The 22163-nt window shown below is 45.6% G+C and overlaps 1 protein-coding gene across 1 annotated transcript; it reads left to right on the top strand.

Moving 5' to 3' along the window:
* The first annotated feature begins 11490 nt into the window (after positions 1-11490).
* LOC127417267 (paraneoplastic antigen Ma2-like) lies at positions 11491-17752 on the top strand. The gene is made up of 3 exons (XM_051657160.1): positions 11491-11702; positions 16486-16600; positions 16700-17752. Exons 1-3 carry the CDS (start codon positions 11491-11493, stop codon positions 17750-17752), a joined length of 1380 nt encoding a protein of 459 aa, XP_051513120.1.
* Positions 17753-22163: the final 4411 nt, after the last annotated feature.

The raw sequence follows: 22163 nt of genomic DNA on the forward strand, positions 1-22163 counted from the left end.
TTTAATTTTGACGGTCCCTCCTTTTCTTTACAAACAAACAAAAATCTGTGTTCAGTGAGGCAATTGCAATGTAAATGAATGGGGCCAATCCTTAAATGTTAAAATACTCACTGTTTCAAAAGAATAGCCAATAAAACGTAAACTACAGTGTGACGAGGAGGGGGGCCATGAGTCCACACGGCCCGCCCCCAGATGGGCTAATCAGACGAGGAGAGGGATAAAGCCGAGCCGGATGCACCAGTTAGGGAGAGAGAGAGCCACACGCAGCTGCCGTGTGTGTGTTTGTGTTTTTGTTTAATTAAATATTACTTTGACTGTTCAGGCGTTTCCCGCCTACTCCTTGCCCATTTTAACCCGTGTTACATACACCCACTTATCATTTTATTAGGAACGCCTCAAGATTCGACATGTTGTGCATTCTGAGATGCTATTCTACTCACTGCAATTGTACAGAGTGGTTATCTGAGTTACTGTAGCCTTTCTGTCAGTCTGGCCATTCTCTGTTGACCTCTCTCATCAACAAGGCATTTCCATCTGCAGAACTGCTGCTCACTGGATGTTTTTGTTTTTGGCACAATTCTGAGTAAATTCTAGAGACTATGGTGCATGAAAATCCCAGGAGATCAGCATTTACAGAAATACTCAAACCAGCCCATCTAGCACCAACAATCATGCCACGGTCAAAATCAACGAGATCACATTTTTTCCCCATGCTGATGGTTGATGTGAAATTTAACTGAAGCTCCAGACCCATATCTGCGTGATTTTATGCACTGCACTGCTGCCACACAATTGGTTGATTAGATAATTGCATGAATAAGTAGGTGTACAGGTGTACCTAATAAAATGCTCCGTGTGAGTGTATATGCGTGTTAATATGCTTTTAGTTTGATACAATTGCTACCTTTTCTGTGTAAAGTTATATGCAATTGTACAATTTTGTTGCCATGACGACGTAACGCCGTAAACCCTGTAATCCCGCAAAAATGACTGTTTCAACAACTTTAAAGCTCAAATAAAGTTTTAACAGAAGAATTAATGTAAATGCTTTTATAAAGTTATAAGCTTCAAATTTCTGCCTTTAAACCTCCAAAAATTGGCCCCATTCACTTATTATACACATTGTAAGTGCCTGACTGTAACCTCAATTTATTATTTATTTATTTATTTTTTTGGGGAAAAAGGAGAGACAAGTCGAAATAAATTTTTGTGGTAATCAACATGGCACAAATGCTGTCGTATTGTATTGAATTGAACTCGGAATATTCCTTTAATATAGAATGTGTGGTCACATGTGTGCATTTTTCTGTTTATCTATTATACAATATATGTGACTCATCCAATCAGAATGTAGAATTGGAACTATCTGTTTGATAATGTTTGTTAAATCTAAGTTTATTGTGTGTGATAGATATGCAAATGTCTAAATAACCAAACAAATGGGTTGCTGCCTATTTTCTTGAAACACTGAACTGTTTTGGATTCCTCTGGCATATTGTTGGCATATGGTGACTGAGGCTAACATTCTGCCTAACACCTCCTTTTGTGTTACAAAAAAAGAAGAAAAAAAAAAGAAAGTAAGTCATATTGGTTTAGAATAACCTGAGGGTAAATAAATGATGAAGGATTTTCATTTTTGGGTGAACTACCCCTTTAAGTATGTACTTTATATGTACTGTACGTTCTTTCCCCTTCTGTCACTCACTTGACGTTGTGTCGATGTAGTGACACTAGGGGTCGCTCTTGAGAGCCCCGAACACCTCAGATCTTTGAGAAAAGGCCAATGAGAATTGGCGAGTGGAATTTGCAATGCCACTCCCCTGGACATACGGGTATAAAAGGAGCTGGCTCGCAACCACTCATTCAGATTTTTTCTTCGAAGCCGAGCGGTTGTACTATCAGCGAGCTGAATACTACTGCTGTTCCATTCACCTCTTAAGAAGTGTATGCTCTTGGATATACGACGCATATATATATACTTTCTCTCCTTCTGCACGATGAGTGCAGATATCGTCCCTGGGCGCTTCGACAGCGCTAAAAGAGTGTATATTCCTGCTAAAGAGTATATTTTCTTTATTAGAGCACACACATTGACGTTGAACGTCTTTTTAAAGACACGTCTTTATAAAGATGCCTTTCCGTCTTTGTGTGATTCCTGGATGCGGTCGCTATCTCTCCACTTCCGATGGCCACGGGCGCTGCCTCACGTGTCTGGGCAGCGATCACACTGAGGCAGCCTTCGTGGTTGGTTCATGTTCTCATTGCGAGAATATGACCATGGCAACGTTGCGGTCGCGGCTTTCCTTCTTCCTGGGGAAAGCCACTCTAGCCGCCCCCCCATGCCTCGCCTTTTACCTCCGGGTACGAGGCCAGCCCGGCTGGCACTGGAGGCGATTTGGGGGCTTCAATGGGCTCGGCTTCGCCAGGTAAATCCCCGCGGACCTCCCATTCCCCAGCATGCTCGTTTGCCCCCGGTGAGTTCCGAGAGGAGACCAGCTCACCCCAGGGCCAGCTTAGTGTCCCTTTCAGAGCTCCGGAGCGGGATGAGTGCTCGATCGCTGCATCGGAGAGCATACTGGCAATGTCAGACGGCGAGGACTCGACTGGGCTGCCACCTTCGGGTCGGCCTGCCCAGTCTGAGGCTGACGGCGAGATGACCGCTATGCTTGCCCGGGCCGCCGCATGTGTCGGGTTGGAGTGAAACCTTGCACCCTCCCCTGAGCCCTTGCGGCTAGATTGGATTGGTTCCTGGGTTCAGGGCACCGTTCACAGCCACACCTCCCCCCCGGACCCTTTCTTCCCAGAGGTGCACGGCGAGCTGACGAGGTCATGGAGGGCACCTTTTTCTGCCCGAAACCGACCTCCCAGCTCGTCCGCTTTCACTACCCTCGATGGTGGGGTGGCCTACGGGTATATGGAGGTCCCTCAGGTGGATAAGGCACAGCCACCTGGCTGGATCGCCCAGCACTCCCTTCCAAGGCCTGTAGGATGACGTCGTCTCTGACGGCCAAAGCGTACAGTGCCGCTGGTCAGGCTGCCTCTGCCTTGCATGCCATGGCCCTCCTGCAAGTACACCAGGCCAAGGCACTAAAGGAACTGCATGTGAGTAGTCCTGATCCCAGTGTGATGCAGGAGCTGCGCTCGGCGACCGACCTCGCCCTCCAGGTGATGAAGGTCACAGCACGAGCACTCGGGCAGGCGATGTCCACCCTCATGGTCCAGGAACGCCACCTGTGGCTGGATCTGGTCGAGATGAGGGATGCGGATAAGGTTCGCTTTCTCAACGCCCCCATCTCCTAGGTCGGCCTATTCGGCGACACCATCGAGGACTTCGCCCAGCAGTTCTCGACGGTGAGGAAGCAGACGGAGGCTATACAACACATCTTGCCCCGGCGCAGCTCAAGATCCTGAGGGTGTCCCCCTGCGGCGGCGAAAGCCCAGGCAGCTCTGCCTCAGCCCGAGCCCAGATCTCGGCCCCAGCGTAGAGCCCCCCGCAGGAAGCTGACACCCCCTGCCTCACGGGCCGCCACAAGGACCCGGAAGGCTCCAAAGCGCCCCTGAGACGGACGACCCAGGGAGCGAGATGTCTGCTGCAAACCTGGTAGCCAGACCACTCCATCCCAGGGTGGAGGGCCGGGAGGTAAATCCTTGGTTTCCTTTTCTTTTATGTTGGCCGCACCCCGAACAGGCTGCGTTACCCACATTCTCAAAAGAGCAGTTTCCTCACTCCCTGGGTCACATAGCCAGTGTTTACGACCACCGTTATCATGGCAATCGGGCACTGAGCACCTGCGACTTAGACGCCACGAACGCGGGCCCCCTGCCTTCGTGCGTCTGGTCGCACCACACTCACACTCACGGCCAGGTGGTTGTGATGGTCTATGAGGACAGTCAAAAGTCCCTCCTCCCCTGTCACTGACCCACCCGACGCTGGGTACATGGAGCAAGGTAAGTGCTTCGAGGGTCCCCTCAGCACAGCCACGAGTTCGAGACGAAGTGAATCTCCTCGAAGTGGCATCCCCTGCTCCCTCCCGCCACGAGGCCCCACCCACAGATACATTAAATGTGATCGTCCCCTTAGTCCCCCTCGCCCGGAGCTTGGACGTGTGGCTAGCGCTTTCCAACCCATCGCGGTGGTTGGCCAGGACCATCCGACTCGGCTACGTGATTCAGTTCACCAGGCGCCCGCCCCGGTGCAGCGGCGTCTGCTTCACTTTGGTGAGGGACGAGAACGCCACCAACTTGTGTGCGGAGATTGCGACCCTTCTGTGCAAGGGCGCGATAGAGCCTGTCCCTCCAGCCGAGATGAAGAAAGGGTTTTACAGCCCTTACTTCATCATACCGTAGAAAGGCGGTGGGTTGCGGCCAATCTTGGACCTGCGAGTTCTGAATCGGGCCTTGCACAGACTCCCGTTCAAGATGCTGATGCCAAAGCACATTTTGGTGTGTGTCCGGCATCAAGATTTGTTCGAGGCGGTAGACCTGAAGGACGCGTACTTTCACGTCTCAGTTCACCCTCGTGGCCCCGTATTGGCCCACCCAGACTTGGTTCTCAGGCCTCACGCTCCTCGCGACAGCCTCTCCCTGGCGAGGAATGACCTTCTTTCTCAGGGACGGGGCACTATCTGGCACCCGTGCCCAGACCTCTGGAACCTCCATGTCTGGCCCTTGGACAGGACGCGGAAGACCTAAGTGGCCTACCACCAGCAGTGGTAGACACGATCACTCAGGCCAGAGCTTCCTCCATGAGGCAGCTTTATACTCTGAAGTGGTGTCGGTTCGCGAATTGGTGTTCTTCCCGAGCTGAAGACCCTCAAAGATGCGCAGTCATGTCAGTGCTTTCCTTCCTGTAGGAGAGGCTGGAGGAACAGCTGTCCCCCTCCACCTTGAAGGTGTATGTGGCCTCCATAGCGGCACACCACGATACAGCGGATGGTAAGTCCTTAGGGAAGCATGACCTGATCATCAGGTTCCTGAGAGGTGCCCGGAGGCTGAATCCTCCTAGGCCACGTCTGTTCCCCTCATGGGATCTCCCATGGTCCTCCTGGGCCTTCGCGGAGCCCCCTTTGAGCCGCTAGAGTCAGTTGAGTTGAAAGCCCTCTCCTTGAAGACGGCCCTCCTGATTGCGCTCACCTCCATCAAGAGGGTCAGGGGCCTGCAAGCGTTCTTTGTCAGTGATACCTGCCTGGAGTTTGGTCCGGGTGACTCTCACGTAATCCTGAGACCCTGGCCGGGCTATGTGCCCAAGGTTCCCACAACCCCATTCAGGGATCAGGTGGTGAACCTGCAAGTGCTGCCCCAGGAGGAGGCTGACCCAGCCCTGTTGTTGCTGTGTCTGGTGCGTACTTTGTGCATCGACTTGGATTGCACGCAGAGCTTTAGATGCTCTGAGCAGCTCTTTGTCTGCTTTGAAGGACAGCGGAAAGGGAATGCTGTCTCCAAACAGAGGCTTGCCCACTGGATCGTGGATACCATCACTATGGCATACCAGGCCCAGGCCATGCCCGCCCCTTCGGGAATATGAGCACACTCCACAAGGAGTTTGGCATCCTCGTGGGCACTGGCCCATGGCACCTCTCTTGCAGACATCTGCAGGGCAGTGGGCTGGGCGACACCCAATACCTTCGCGAGATTTTACAATCTCTGGGTTGAGCCGGTTTTGTCCCGTGTTCTGTCAGGTACGAACAGATAAGTTCGGGAATACGGACAGCTGGCCGGGTGTATCACTTGCATATAGCACCTTTTCCTTCCAAATAGGCGAAGATGTGTGCTTCTGTTCCCATGCGAGTTCACAAACCCGTGAACCCTGGATGTCCTTCCTCCCTAGCCCTGTGGCTCGCAAATTCAGTGGAGGAATTCACAGCTGGAACCAGTACATGTGCTAATATGCCCTTACTGAAGTAGGTGCTCCACAGGTGCCGGTTACTCCGGTAACCCCCTGTGATGTATTTTCTGCAGTACGGTCTCCCTGTCGGCAGACCTGCGTCTCCCTTTGACAGAGCCCTCTCTGTCCCGGTCGCCGTGTTTGTAGAGCTCCTCCCCTTTCAGGCAGGACCTACCACCGTGCCTCTTCCATGTGTGGCTCTGAGCCCACATGACATGCTTGCCACATGTTACCTCCCCTCCGGGCAGGATGTGGTCTCTGCGGGGTCTTTTCCCCCTGAAAGAATAGGATAGGAAAAGAACACCTTCCCCGGCGCATATATTGAGCGTTAAAATGGCCCCAGCCGAATAACTGAATACTCTGTGGAGAGAAAACATAGAGAGAAAAGGCCACGGCTGGCGCGGCCTGCTTCCATACTAGATACGTCTCTTCCTCCCCAGGGATGTGGGGAACTATACAATGTTTTTTGGGGCGTTGGGGGAGGCTACGTGCAGACCGGTGCACCTGCTACTATGCACACAGCAGCTTGCTTGCACCTGCACCGGCAGTCCACGTAACACGGTTCAGCTAGTTGTGGCATTTCGTATAGGGACCCCTAGTGTCACTACATTGACACAACATCAAGTGAGTGACAGAAGGGGAACGTCTCAGTTACTGTCGTAACCTCCATTCCCTGATGTAGGGAACGAGACGTTGTGTCCCCCCTGCTACAACGCTGTACTACCCGCTGAAATGGCCAGGACCCTGTCTCGGCTCCTCAGCACAAAACCTGAATGAGTGGTTGCGAGCCAGCTCCTTTTATACCCATATGTCTGGGGGAGTGGCATGCAAATTCCACTCACCAATTCTCATTGGCCTTTTCTCAAAGATCTGAGGTGTTCGGGGCTCTCAAGAGTGACCCCTAGTGTCACTACATCGACACAACATCTCATTCCCTCCATCAGGGAACGGAGGTTATGACAGTAACCAAGACGTTTTTATCAAAAAACAGTTCCCATATAGCCAGGAGAGATGTTCAATGTCAATGTGTGTGTGTGTGTGTGTGTGTGTGTGTGTGTGTGTGTGTGTGTGCGTGCGTTTATACGGGACTCTCAACTCCGGAAAGCTTCCTATGCTCCAGACAGACTTACTGCATATCAGAAACGGAACACATAAAGATGACACTCTTTGCTTTGCAATGTTCTACTGATGTGAACCAGGAGCTCTGAGAGAATACATACAGTGTGTGTGTGTGTGTGTGTGTGTGTGTGTGTATGTTTGTCTTTTGTAAGAGATAGCATTTCTCAACAATTGCATGGTGCCCATGAAGGTGCAGAGTTCATTCTTTCAAAAGAACTTGAGCCCGGTAGCAGATAAAGACAGACCTCTCTTTCAGCCTACTCTCTTCCCCTCTCTCTGTTTTTTTCCATCTCTCATTTTCCAAAGTCTCTTTCGCTACTTGCTGTGCGTGACTATATGTGTGTTTGATTGCAATAAAAGAAAGATCAGACTAAACATCAAAGCTGTTTTCTGTTTCCTCACTGGCAGTCTGATGCACACTCTCGAATTCACACAAACACTGTACAGCATCCATCAGAAATCAGTAACCAAATCTCTCAAATACTCTTTCAGACTTTCATTTAAAAAATAATTAAAAAAAAAAACTTTATTTTCTTCCTTTGCATGACTGTGTTAAACTACAGACCAAACACCTAAGCACAGATTATGTTATCAAACACACAAATGATATGACATTAATTCATAATAATGCATTAACTGATGTTAGCATATAAAAGTTCTAATGTTAAAAATGTATTAGTATATGTTGAAATTAACATTAAGCAAGAATAATAAGTGCTGAAAGAGTATTGTTCATTGTTAGTTCATGTTGTCTATTGTAGTTAAATAATGTACAGTAAATGACTACAACCTTATTGTATTTTCATAAATTAACATTATCCAAGATTAATAAAGACAGTAAAAATATATTGTTCATTGTTAGTTCATGGTACATAATGCATTTATTAATGTTAATGTTTATATATATATGAGTGCACAATAATAAATTACATAATCAGCATTACAATTTCAGTGAAAAGATTAACAAGAATGAACAAGAATTTCTTAGCATTTAGTATGTCCCCCTTTGCTTAAATGACAGCATGCACTCAAACTGGCACATACTCCATGAGTTGGTGCAAAACCTGATGATCCACATTATCTCAGTATTAGAGAATGTTCCAAAGAGCATATTGTGTGCTTTAACGGAAGCAAAGAAATCTGACCTTTTGAATAAAGAAGAATAAAGAACATGGTCAATGTCACAAATCTGCTTATTTGTTATAATCTTAAATATTACTTTTTCATTTGTACAGGTGTACCTCATAAAGGGGCCGGTGAGTGTACATATACATATATATATATATATATATATATATATATATATATATATATATATATATATATATATATATATATATATATAGACTCAGCAAAAAAAGAAACGTCCCTGTTTCAGGACACTGTATTTTAAAGATAATTTTGTAAAAATCCAAATAACTTAACAGATCTTTATTGTAAAGTGTTTAAACAATGTTTTCCATGCTTGTTCAATGAACCATAAACAATTAATGAACATGCACCTGTGGAACGGTCTTAAGACACTAACAGCTTACAGATGGTAGGCAATTAAGGTCACAGTTATAAAAACTTAGGACACTAAAGAGACCTTTCTACTGACTCTGAAAAACACCAAAAGAAAGATGCCCAGGGTCCCTGCTCATCTGCGTGAACATGCCTTAGGCATGCTGCATGGAGGCATGAGGCTGCAGATGTGTCCAGGGCAATAAATTGTAATGTCCGTACTGTGAGATGCCTAAGACAGTGCTACAGGGAGACAGGAAGGACAGCTGATCGTCCTCGCAGTGGCAGACCACGTGTAACAACACCTGCACAGGATCGGTACATCCGAATATCACACCTGTGGGACAGATACAGGATGGCGACAACAACTGCCCGAGTTACACCAGGAACGCACAATCCCTCCATCAGTACTCAGACTGTCCGCAATAGACTGAGAGAGGCTGGACTGAGGGATAGGCCTGTTGTAAGGCAGGTCCTTACCAGACATCACCGGCAACAACGTCATCTATGGGAACAAACCCACCTTCGCTGGACCAGACAGGACTGGCAAAAAGTGCTCTTCACTGACAAGTCGTGGTTTTGTCCCACCAGGGGTGATGGTCGGACTCGCGTTTATCATCAAAGGAATGAGTGTTACACCGAGGCCTGTGATCTGGAGCGGGATCGATTTGGAGGTGGAGGGTCTGTCATGGTTTGGGACGGTGTGTCACAGCATCATCGGACTGAGCTTGTTGTCATTGCAGGCAATCTCAATGCTGTGCATTACAGGGAAGACATCCTCCTCCCTCATGTGGTACCCTTCCTGCAAGCTCATCCTGACATGACCTTCCAGCATGACAATGCCACCAGCCATACTGCTCATTCTGTGCGTGATTTCCTGCAAGACAGGAATGTCAGTGTTCTGCCATGGCCAGTGAAGAGCCCGGATCTCAATCCCATTGAGCACGTCTGGGACCTGTTGTATTGGAGGGTGAGGGCTAGGGCCATTCCCCCCAGAAATGTCCAGGAACTTGCAAGTGCCTTGGTGGAAGAGTGGGGTAACATCTCACAGCAAGAACAGGCAAATCTGGTGCAGTCCATGAGGAGGAGATGCACTGCAGTACTTAATGCAGCTGGTGGCCACACCACATACTTACTTTTGAGTTTGACACATTATTCCATTTCTGTTAGTCACATGTCTGTGAAACTTCAGTTTATGTCTTAGTTGTTGAATCTTTTTATGTTCATACAAATATTTACACGTTAAATTTGCTGAAAATAAAAGCAGTTGAAAGTGAGAGGATGTTTCTTTTTTGCTGAGTTTATATATACACACACACACACACACACACACACATATTTTCATACACATACGCACGCACACACAAACAGGCTCACACAGGCAGCATCATAAATGATTTCTCAAATGAGTGTTTTAGAGTTACTGTGGTCTGTCCCTCTGTCTCATTCTCTTTTTTTGTTTTTCTACCTCTCACTCTCCCTTCTTCCTTGCATTCTTATGAGATGCATTTCATTGAATTTCAAACAGAATCTTGTCACTGCACCATATCAGAGTCAAAGGAATAGGTGCGCTGACTCAATATTTTCAATTGCTTTTTTCATTTTGTTTGATTTTTTACCCCACTGTGGTGCTGTGTTTGAATAGCTGCATGCAGCACATTGCTCAGGTTTGTACCCTTTAGAGCACCTTGTGCCTATGCTCTGCTCTGTATTCTACCGCTGCCATCCCCTGCTCTCCTCATGCTCCACCGAGAGAGATGTATCATTAAGGTCTGGCCACGGAAAATCTCATTTATGAGAAGACATGGCTTCTTTGATCTGTGAGTGCACGTGTAAGCATGTGCAGCTTGGGATTTATGGGGTGGATGCATACGTGTTTATCATATTTTTTTTTCCCCACTTCCACATCATGTTCCAGGATTCCCTTTAAAAACAATGACCCTAAGCCATCATGTTACTCTGATGTCATACACCTTATTTAAAGGAATTGTTCAACCAAAAATGAAAATTCAGCCAATGAGTGTGTTTACATGCTCATAAACACGCTGATAACTGCCAAAAATCAGCTTTTTCAAAAATTCAGACAACGCAAGAAAGTTGCATTTACTTACTGTAATATTTGTAATTATCAGGATATTCTCTGATTTTGACATCAAAACGTAATTAGACATGTGCACAACACTTGCGCATATTGAATAAGCTGATATGAATGCCAGTAAAGGTGTTTACATGCAACACAAAATCAGGGAAAAAGGCTGATTGGTTTTTGCTTAAACAGTTTATGACCTTACCCTTATAAATTAAAACAGTTACTGTCAGGGCTCGAGTTGAGGGGGGATGCCATCCCCCTTGTTGCAAGGAATACCAAAAAGCATCTCCCTTATCTGTTTTCTGAAAACACTGGCAAACAGGTATGTTGGAGTTGTCACAGTCTGTCTCCCTCATGTTCTTCAAGGACTCTTATTTTGAAGTTTTCCCCTGGACTACATCTCCCATAGTTCACTTCCCTCATCACTTCCATCTGCTCCTCATCATCCTCACCTGTATTCCATTCCCTCATTTAGTTCCTTGTGTATAAATACCCTCTAGTTTTGTTCGGACATTGTCAGTCCTTGAAGTGTTACGTTGTGTTGATGAAGTGTTACGTTGTGTTAAGTTTGGATGTTGAGCTTTACTGTTTGTTCCACTCCTGCATTTGTTTCCACTCCAGCATTTATTCTACCCCAGCGATTGTGATTAAAGGATTTAAAGTATTTACTCCTGTATCTCCTTTCTTCCACTCCAAGAACCCAGTGTTATAGAAGGACTGACCTAACTAAATGGATCTACCGCCTGCAGTAGCAATCCTCCTCTTCGGACAAGGAGATTGTCCAGTTGAGGATCACGTGCGTGAGTTTCTCCATCTCGCGAATTTGGTGCACTATGATGACCACGCGCTGGTGAGTTTCTTTAGGGCTGGCCCGAATAGTGCATTGAAGGAGCTGATGTCTCCATCGGGTCCTCACTGGACAATCGCTGACAACGTGGAGGTGGCTCTGCAGCTCTGTGGCTCTCCTTTCACTGTGGGTTTGGAGGATGAGGACTTTGTATCTCCTCCCACAGTGGACACCCTCCAGCCTTCCATGGCTCCTTCCTCTAAGCCTTCCATGACTCCTCCTTCCAAGCCTTCCACGACTCCTCCTTCCAAGCTGCCACGGTCAACGAGCCAGCGCCCACACCTGCCACGGTCAATGAGCCAGAGCATATGCCTGTAGCCTCGACCATCCCAGAGCCAGTGCCTGTAGCCTCGACCGTCCCAGAGCCAGTGCCTGTAGCCTCGACCGTCCCAGAGTCAGTGCCTGTAGCTTCGACCGTCCCAGAGCCAGTGCCTGTAGCTCGACCGTCCCAGAGCCAGTGCCTGTAGCCTCGACCGTCCCAGAGCCAGTGCCTGTAGCCTTGACCGTCCCAGTGCCAATGCCTGTTGCCTTGACCGCCCCTGAGCCAGCTCTCACCAAGTTAATAGACCTGGATTTGCTCCCCGCCCTGGTTCCCACCCTGACTATCCTTCATCCTCTGCTGGTTCCAGCCAGCATAATGGACACCCTTGTTCCATCCAGTGCCTCTCCCTTCCTCCTCTGCTGGCTCCACTCAAGACATTTGCTCCTCCTCCTCCTCCTGGGCAGCCGGCTCCTCCCATGTCACCGGCTCGACCTTCGCTCCTGGCAAATCTATGGTCAAGGGGAACCTCAAACCCTCCAACTCCGCCTAGACCCTCCGAGCCCTGGACTCTGCCTTGGTCCCTCGTTCCCTCAGTCTCACCTCTGCTCTATGTCCCTTCGGCTCCACCGTGGTCCTTCAGCCAATCGGCTTCTCTGGGTTCCCTCACCCCTCCAGCTCCGCCTTGGTCAGTCGGTCATCTGGCTCCACCTCGGCTCAGATCCTCCAGCTACGCTTCATCCAGGGACCTCCTTCCCTACGGCTCCACCTCAGTCCTCAGTCCCACCGGCTCCACCTCTTTCCTCAGATCCCCCAGCTCCGCCTCAGTCCTCCGAGCCTTCGGCGCTACTTCGGTCCTCCGCACCTTCAGCTCCACCCTGGCCCTTACTCTCCGGGCACCAAGATCCCTGGCTCTGCCCCTCAGGTATCTCACGGCTCCGCCTTCCATGCCTCCACCCCTCGAGCCACCCACGGCTCCGCCTCCCATGGCTCCGCCCTTAGAGCCTTCAATGGCTCCGCCTGCCTTTGGCGAGCCTCTCCTAGCTCCACCCAGAGTCTTCCACGGCTCTGCCCACTTCCCCAGAGTCTCCTCCTCCAGCGGTTCTGCCCCCTGACCCAGTCCCTGCCCTGTGGCTGCCTCCCAAGCCCCCTGACCCAGTCCCTGCCCTGTGGCCGCCTCCCAAGCCCCCTGACCCAGTCCCTGACCTGTGGCTGCCTCCTAGGCCTCCTGACCCAGTCCCAGCCCTGTGGCCGCCTCCCAGGCATCCTGACCCAGTCCCAGCCCTGTGGCCGCCTCCCAGGCCTCCGGATCCATTCCCAGCCCTGAAGCCTGGTCAAGTAGTAGATTGGAGTAGAAAAAATGTGTGACTGCAGTAGGCGAGCAATCTAAGAAAAAAAAACTTTTCATGATCATAACGTGGATTCTTTTTACAAGATTCATCATAAAATACAATTGCAGAGGGTAACAGGTGCATATTATGGCCATGTGTCCTAAGGGTCAATGAAGTGACACTCATATTTGTCCTGATCTATTCAATTAAAAATACATAAAACATGCAATTCACATAAACCATTTACTTGAATACACCTCTTCTATGATGAACATTTTTAAATTTCTGAGTTTAAAGTCATATTGATATTTTTTGGGGGGGCTTAAAGTAAAAAAAGTCTTGTGGTGTCTAGAGACAGTAAAACATTAAACATTTGTACTGAGACTATTTAGTATAGACGGGCCATTTCATTAAAATGAATGGGAGAAATTGGAATGCCCAGCAGTCAATGGATGTAGAAAGGAAGATGCTTAAAAAACATCTGATATTTATTTTGACATGTTTATGAAAAGGCACATTTTGTTCATGTGGTGTAACCCTGAGAAAAATTCTTGATATTTATGACTCAAAATTTCATGATATTTATAATAATAATAAAAAAATGTCCTATTTCTTTGAAAACTTTTTGTAAATTAATGAATAAGCTGTTTATACTCATGTATTTAAGGTACAAATAAAGTATTATAAGTAAGGAATAATTGACGATGGACTGTTTAATTATTTAAAAATAATGCACACCCGAGGTGTTAATGCGGTCACGATTATGCACGGTGTGCATTATTTTTCAACAATTCAATGGGCCGGAGTAAATTATTCTGCTTATACCACGGTTCCAACACCCAGAGCTGTTGTTTTTTTGTTTTTGTTTGTGATATATTATGTCAATGGACAATGGTAATTATACAAAAACGCAATATTAAATGCAATATTATGTAAACAGGCTGCAGGATGCACAGTCAGACAGTTAGTTGATTGAAGAGGCAGCAGCATTGCAGCAAAACAGCAGTGTCACAAAAAGGACATATCCCTCTGGTGCAGAGAAAAGGAAAAAGAAGAAAACCAAGGAAGTAAAAAAACAGAAAGATAAAGGAATGTTAAGTAGCTAGTCTATGTTGCGAGCTAACGTTAGCTGGCTAGTTAGTTAACATAGCCTAGGTAGCATATCTTCTTGTTTTCGGAAAGTTCACGTTTGATTAAACATCCGTAAATAGCCTTGACATCTTAATATATTACAATACAACATATTACTTAGCAAGTTTTAGATTAAAGTTTTTGTCTTCTGTGTAAAAATAACTTGTTCCTGGGTATATATTTCTGTAATAAAAATAAGCTTCTGTTCCATAAACTTGGTACTGATAACAGCTTAACTTTATTTACATTAGCCTACCATTTTGGGGTCTTTGCTATTATATTCCAATATCATTATCCCTCAGTTAGCTAGTTATAGATTAAGAGTTGTTGTTTTAGGTGTACAGATGGCTTGCTGCTGTGTATAATAATGTAGAGCCCTACTAAATCTATTAGTAGTCTATTCATTGTTCTTCCATAACTTTAAAGGTTTTAATCTTTACAATTTTTTTGTAATTTGGGTATACAAAATTATTTTTCAATAATGCGTTTTGTAACACTGTCTAAAAGGGTTAAAAAAAAAAAAAAGGTGTTTGTTGTTTATTTTTGGTTTGTAATTTTATATTTGTCATTTTATGTTTAAAAGTTTAAAATTTATGTGGAAGTGGTAGAAATAATAGGAAGGTGTATTTTAGGAGATACCTTTAAATTGTTTAGAAATGAAGTGTTTATAATCTGACCCCTAGAGTTCAAGGGGTGGGGTCACGAGAGAAAAAAAGAGGAGATTTTTTCTAGAGAGTTCGGGAGTGCAAGAAGCAAGAGAAAAGGGTACACACATGTAGTGTCTAAAGACTGAGAAAAAGTAAAGGATTTTGATTTGAAAGTAGAAACATTGAACAGTTTAAAGACTGTTGATGGGAGGAACTGAGTGTCGACAAGACGCTGAGCTCAAAAATTATAGTTTATATTCAACAGTTGCGTGAACCTAAAGTGTGTGCGTGCGCAACGCTCCAAGAGAGTGTCGCAGTTTATCTTGTTTTTTTTTTGTTTCATCTGTGAAAGTATTCGGAAGAGAGACAATACACGTGTTTTATTTTACATTAAAGTGTTAAGAAATGGTTGAAGTGTTCGGAGCTCAAGGGATGACTGAGTGAATGTGGAGCGATTTATTAGGAGAGACCGACATGCTTTCATGGCCTGTGCTGATCGGGCCTATCTACAAGATGGAGGATTTGCCTGGACATGTCATCCGATTCATCTTTGGAAGAGATGGTTTGTGATGGATGCATGGACGACTGGATCTGCTGATCATTTCATTGGTGCATCTTCAAATCTGGTACTGTGTTGTTTTTGGAATCGCTTTCTTGTGGGATCTTGTGAGTAATCCTAACTCTTCGCTAACACATTAATTTGAGCTCTTACCTTGCGCGCCTACAAGAGACATAAATCCCAGCTGGGTAATTTTCTTTTTTTTATTTTTTTGTTTGGGAATGTATTTTATTTTGAGTATAATGTGAATCTGAATGTTTCATATTTAGTGTGAAATTTGTATTCCATGTGATCACTCATTTGAATTTATTTATTTTTAAAGTTCTTTTGTTTCATATGTGTTGATTTCAATTAACAGTGTTATTAGTTGCTTCAGTTTCAAAGGGAAATAAGAGGAAAAAAAGTCAAAAGAATAAATAGTGTTTTAGTATTTTAATCTCCTGTGATCTTTCTGCAGAGAAAGGGGGAGGTTGAAGGGGATATCTGAGTAAATTTGGTTGAGATTGGGGTTTACACGATGTAATGTGGGCACAGTGGTTCATCTACGAAGTTATTTCCAAATTTAACATTAGATATTAAACAGTAAAAATCTGAAGGTCCTGGGTTGTATTTAATTATTAGACATTACTTGGTTAATAAATACTCTTTATGACTAAAGTAAATTTAGATGTGCCTCTCACCCGTAGTTTTTTTTTAGTTTGAATTTCCCCTAGACATACTTGTATTTTGAGCCAGTGCATTGGTGAGAGGGCTACATTTGTGGGGGCTCGTCCGGGATTATCTTTCAGACTGTTCCCCCTCCCCCCCTTTCTTTCTAGAAACTGAATTTACTGTCTTCTTTGATAATTTGGAGTGATTTAAGTGCAAACTGTGAATTTTTTTTAGAATTCTATTGACAAAGTGTACAAGGGCGTTAAGGCTTAACAGCTATTATCTCTATTTACAGACACATTGTTTAAAGACACAGATGAGAAATATGGATGTAAGTGAGGTCATTGCTTGGTGTAGTGAGAAGAATGTTGCATTTGAGAATGCAATTATCTTAAGTAATGTACCTTCAGACTGTGAAGACAGGATTGTATACCATGTGCTTGATTCCATTTTAGGCATGAGTAGGTGCAAAGTGCGTGGCCGTCGTTCTGATATGACTAAACAGCAGCAGTTTGTCTTAATTGAAACAGTTAGCAAGGTTTCTGAAATGTCTATTCCTGCTGAAATTGGAGGGCCTGATGTAGGTACATGGTACACACAAGTTGTAAGTGTTACTACTCGAACACCTGAGCAAAACAGCGGTGATGAGTTTCATTCAAAACTGTTTTCTTTCTTGCAGAAAGAGGGAAAATCTCTAGCTGACGTCCCAAGCATGGTTTCCCCTGCACCCACTCTTAATACTGAGCTTGTTGATGCTATTACCTCTCTTGTCCAGAAGTGTAATGCTGTTTCACCTGCTGAGGGGTCCAGCTATAGAAAGCTACGTACCTTCTCCGGGTTGACACCCACACCCAACGGTGAGGATGAGTATGAGGTTTGGGCTGAACAGACTACACACATTCTTGAAGAGTGGCAGTGTCCTGATAACGTTAAGAAACAAAGACTTGTTGAATGTCTTAGGGGTCCGGCAGCAGACATTGTTAGATTTGAAAAAACTGGGAATCCACTAGCAACTTCCAGTGATTATCTCAGTGCACTTGAGTCAGCATTTGGCACCACAGAAAATGCTGCTGATCTGATGTTAAAGTTTCGGAGTACTTTTCAGAATGTGGGAGAAAAGCTCTCAACATACATACTGAGACTAGACAAGTTGTTACACAGTATTTTGCACAAAAGAGGCATTGATCTCTCTGAAATGAACCAGTTTCGTATGCAGCAGATAATCAGAGGAGCCCTTCCTAGTGACATGGTAGCTCTTCGCTTGAGGATGACACACAAATTGTGTGACCCACCATCCTTCAATGAACTTTTGAAAGAGGTTAGGGAAGAAGAGAACATGATGCACAGTCGAAACTCAGTCCAGCCTAGGGTAGCTGTGTCTGCTGTGTCTTCCACAAAGAGCGAGGCATCTGTTAAAACTAATCCTGCTGATTCAGAAATTGAGAAATTGAAAAAAGAGATTAGAGGGTTGAAGAGTGAGGTGTCACGCTTATCAATTGCAGCAAGTGAAACTGTGACTCAGGACATTCCTGCAATGCATAGCCTAACTACATCTACAGAGAGGAGAACACCAAACAGAGCACATGTGGGTAACTCAAACATCTTCTGCTATAAGTGTGGTGAAGATGGGCACTTACAACGTGACTGTGTTAATGAGGAAAATTTGAGGAAAGTAAATCAGCGACTCATCAGATTGAAACGGCCGACGGGAAACTTCCCCGGGGCTCAGTAGAGGAACGGCCTGAAGCTCCGGGTAAGACACGTTCCACAAAGTGCAAGAGAGTGAAAGCAGAGCAAGTTGTTCTCCCAGGCGGGTTAGTTGGACCCAGCTCTATCCTTCCTATTCAGATAGAAGGCATTTATGCGAAAGCTTTGCTCGATAGTGGGTCGCAAGTTACTCTGCTGTACAGATCCTTTTATGATAAGTATCTGAAGCATCTGCCATTGACACCAATTGAAAATTTGGAAATATGGGGCCTAAGTTCTCAACAGTACCCATATGATGGCTGTTTGTCTCTGAGGCTTGAGTTTCTGGGATCTGTAGCTGGAGTGGCAGAGACCATCGAAGCACTTGTGTTGGTTTGTCCTGACCCCATTGTAAAAGGAGCCATTGATATTCTGGTGGGAACAAACACATCCGTGGTGAAGAAGCTGGTAGAAGTTTGCCAGGAGAAGATGGGAAATGATTTTCTGCATACCATGACTGTTCATCCTGAGATTAGAATTGCCTATGAACGGGTTATTGCTGTTAGCAAGTGTGATGTCGACGACAGTAGAGGCACCGTCTGGTTTCCTCGCCTTAAGCCGTTGAAGTTGACTCCAGGAGAGAGTGTGAGGGTCTCTGGAATCCTGAAGTACCCCGTTACCTCGTCTGCTAAAACCCTGTTAGTAGATCAGCCTGAAGAGTCCCGGTTTCCTGAGGAACTGCTAGTGAGAGCTGAGGTGCAGTCTGCTTCTGTTGTCCAGTCCAAGAGAATTGGAGTCACTATTAGGAATGTCTCTTCTCGCCCAGTGATAATTAAGAGAGGAATGCCTATTGCCCATGTGTTTCCTGTTGATATTGTGCCTACCATTTCTAAACCCAGAGAGAGTAGGGGCCAAACCAAACTGTCCCCGGATTCATTTGACTTTGGTGATTCTTCTGTGTCTAAAGAATGGAAACAGCGGTTGGCCAAAAAGATGTTGGAGCGAAAGGATGTTTTCTCCTGTGATGAATTCGATGTGGGATGTTCAAAGAGTACTCAACACCACATCAGACTGACAGAGGATAAGCCTTTTCGTGAGAGGTCCCGACGGCTTCCACCGGCCGACATTGAGGATGTTAGGCAGCATTTGGAGAAGCTGAAGGAGGCTGGTATTATTGCTGAGTCCAGAAGTCCCTACGCTTCACCGATTGTCGTAGTCCGGAAAAAGAACGGACAGATAAGGATGTGTGTAGACTACAGAACGTTGAACCGTCGCACAATCCCTGACCAATACACCGTTCCCCGCATTGAAGATGCTCTGGCCTGCTTAAATGGAAGCCAGTGGTTCAGTGTATTGGACCTTAGGAGTGGATATTATCAGATTCCCCTGAGTGAAGAAGACCAAGAAAAGACAGCTTTCATCTGCCCAATGGGGTTTTACCAATTCCAGCGGATGCCACAAGGGATTTGTGGAGCTCCCTCGACCTTCCAGCGAGTGATGGAAAAGACGGTGGGAGATATGAACCTGTTGGAAGTGTTGGTCTACTTGGATGACCTCATTATATTCGGACGGACTTTGGAGGAGCATGAGGAGAGGCTGCTCAAGGTGCTGGACCGCTTGCAGAGCGAAGGGTTGAAGTTGTCGCTGGACAAGTGCACCTTTTGTCAGACTTCCGTCAGCTATGTTGGGCATATTGTGTCTCAAGATGGTGTCTCAACTGATCCCTCCAAAATTGAAGCTGTCAAATCTTGGCCCAGACCTCAGAACGTGACAGAGCTACGCTCGTTTTTAGGTTTCTGTGGGTATTATAGGCGTTTTGTAAAAGACTACTCTAAAGTGTCTTATCCCTTGAATCAGCTGTTGCAGGGTTGTCTTCCAAATAAAAGTCTGAAAAAGAACAGAGCAGAACATAACCTAGAAAAGGTGTGTTATAAAGCATCAGATCCATTTGGTAATAGATGGAGTGTTAGTTGTGAAGCTGCTTTCAGAGAGTTGAAAGAAAGGCTTACTCAGGCTCCTGTGTTGGCCTTTGCAGACCCCCAGCTACCGTATGTGTTGCATGTTGATGCCTGTTGTGAAGGGCTGGGTGGGGTGTTGTACCAAGACCAAGGGCAGGGGTTGCGTCCTGTAGCATTTGTCAGCAGAAGTTTGACACCTTCTGAAAAGAATTACCCAGTCCATAAACTTGAGTTTTTGGCATTAAAGTGGGCAGTCGTTGATAAGTTACATGATTACCTGTACGGAGCTAAGTTTGAGGTGCAGACAGACAACAACCCGCTAACTTATGTTCTAACCACAGCAAAATTAGATGCTGCAGGGCATAGGTGGTTGGCGGCTTTATCTGCCTATGATTTCAGCCTTAAGTACAGGCCTGGTAAACAGAACATAGATGCTGATGCTTTGTCCCGTCGACCTCACCAGAGAGTGGAGGATGAGAAGGGTTGGACAAATATTTCGTCTTCCGGTGTGAGATCCCTGTGTAAGCTGCCAGAGCTTGAAAAGTCATGTGGTGTTTTGAGCTGTAATGGAGTTGTCACCTCTTTAGGGGGGTCCCCAGTATCAGTCCCCACAGCTTACTGCAATTTAGCCACATTAGACACTAACCTTATTCCTAAACTGAGTTCTTTTGATCTGTCTCTCTCTCAGCAGAAAGATCCTTGTTTTGGTGAGATATGGAGAGCACTGAAAGTAGGAGATTCAAACAAGGTGAACAGGAAAGTTCATAAAGACCTTCCCGTGGTTATGAGGGAGTGGGAGAGGTTAGGAATGGAAGGTGGTGTGATGTTCCGTCGCACTCAGGCAGCAAACAAGGCAAGACTAAAACAGTTGTGTTTACCTCAGAAATTTCATGATGCAGTTCTCAAGTCACTGCATGATGATTCTGGCCACTTAGGTTTTGACAAGACCTATGGGTTTGTAAGAGAGCGCTTTTATTGGCCACGAATGAAGACAGATGTGGAACAGTACTGTCAGACTTGTGCTCGGTGTGTTCAGAGGAAGACATTACCAAAAAGAGTTGCACCTTTGTCACACTTGTCTAGCACAGGACCTATGGACCTGCTATGTATGGATTTTCTATCCATTGAGCCTGATTCCAGTAACATCTGCAATGTTCTAGTCATCACTGACCATTACACCAGATATGCGCAAGCTTTCCCCACCAAAGACCAGAAGGCATCAACTGTAGCTAAGGTACTGTGGGAGAAGTATTTCATTCACTATGGACTGCCGAAACGCATTCACTCGGATCAAGGAAGAGATTTTGAGAGTCGACTCATCTTTGAGTTGTTGGACATCTTGGGGGTGGAGAAATCCAGAACAACCCCATATCACCCTCAGGGTGATCCACAACCAGAACGATTTAATCGGACGCTGTTGGACATGTTGGGGACTTTAGACCCAAAACAGAAGCAGCATTGGAGTCGACATATTGGACATCTTGTTCACGTGTATAACTGCAGTCAGAATGAAGCCACGAGTTTTTCTCCTTACTTCCTAATGTTTGGAAGGGAAGCCAGATTGCCCATTGATCTGAGTTTTGGTGTGTCAAGTGATGGTACCTCCACTAAGTCTTACCAGCGATTTGTCAAGAACATGCAAAGAGAATTGAAAGTTGCATATGAGTTGGCTGAAGCTACTGCTAGAAAGAAGAATGAAGGAAACAAGAGGAGGTACGATCAGAGACTTCATTACTCGCATCTTGTTCCTGGTGATAGAGTTCTAATCCGAAATTTGGGACTGCAAGGAAAGAATAAATTGGCTGACCGGTGGAATTCTGTGCCATACATTGTTCAGAGCCAAATGCCAAACCTACCTGTATTTCGTTTAAAGCCAGAAGATGGTAGGGGACCTGTTAAGATTCTTCATCGGAATCATATTCTTCCTGTTGGACAGAATTTGAGGCAGCGGCATATCGTAGACATTGTTCCAAAACCTAGAAAGAGAGTTCTGAGGAATAGGAAGAATGCTGAACAGAATCCGAGTACAGAACAGGAAGTTGAGAATGCACCTGTAGAACAGGAAGCAGAAACCAGAGTTAACCAGAATTTCGATGAGAGTTCAGAAAGTTCTAATAGTGATGATGAAATGTATGGAACTTGGTTTCATGTTCCTGAAGAACTCTTTCTGACTCCAGAGAGTGGAGAACTCGCTCAGAATAATGAAGAGGTTTCTGATGATGCTGTTCAGGAGAATGTTGAGCAGAATGTTCATGATAACATTGAGCAATCTAAAGAAAGAGTTGAGACAAATGAATCTGTAGAGTCTGTTTCAAGACTGCTATCAGAAATTGACTCTGACAACTTGCAAAATGTGAGCAGAGTGTCAAAGATATGTGATGATGTTGCAAGTGAGGTGCAAGACCTCTCAAACGTGAATGAGACTGGTGTAAATCAAGGTATCTCTGCTGAGATGATGGAAAATTGTAGAAGGTCTCAAAGAGAAAGAACTGTGCCTAA

Source organism: Myxocyprinus asiaticus, chromosome 3, assembly GCF_019703515.2.
Source record: "Myxocyprinus asiaticus isolate MX2 ecotype Aquarium Trade chromosome 3, UBuf_Myxa_2, whole genome shotgun sequence".
NCBI classification, from domain to species: Eukaryota; Metazoa; Chordata; class Actinopteri; order Cypriniformes; family Catostomidae; genus Myxocyprinus; species Myxocyprinus asiaticus.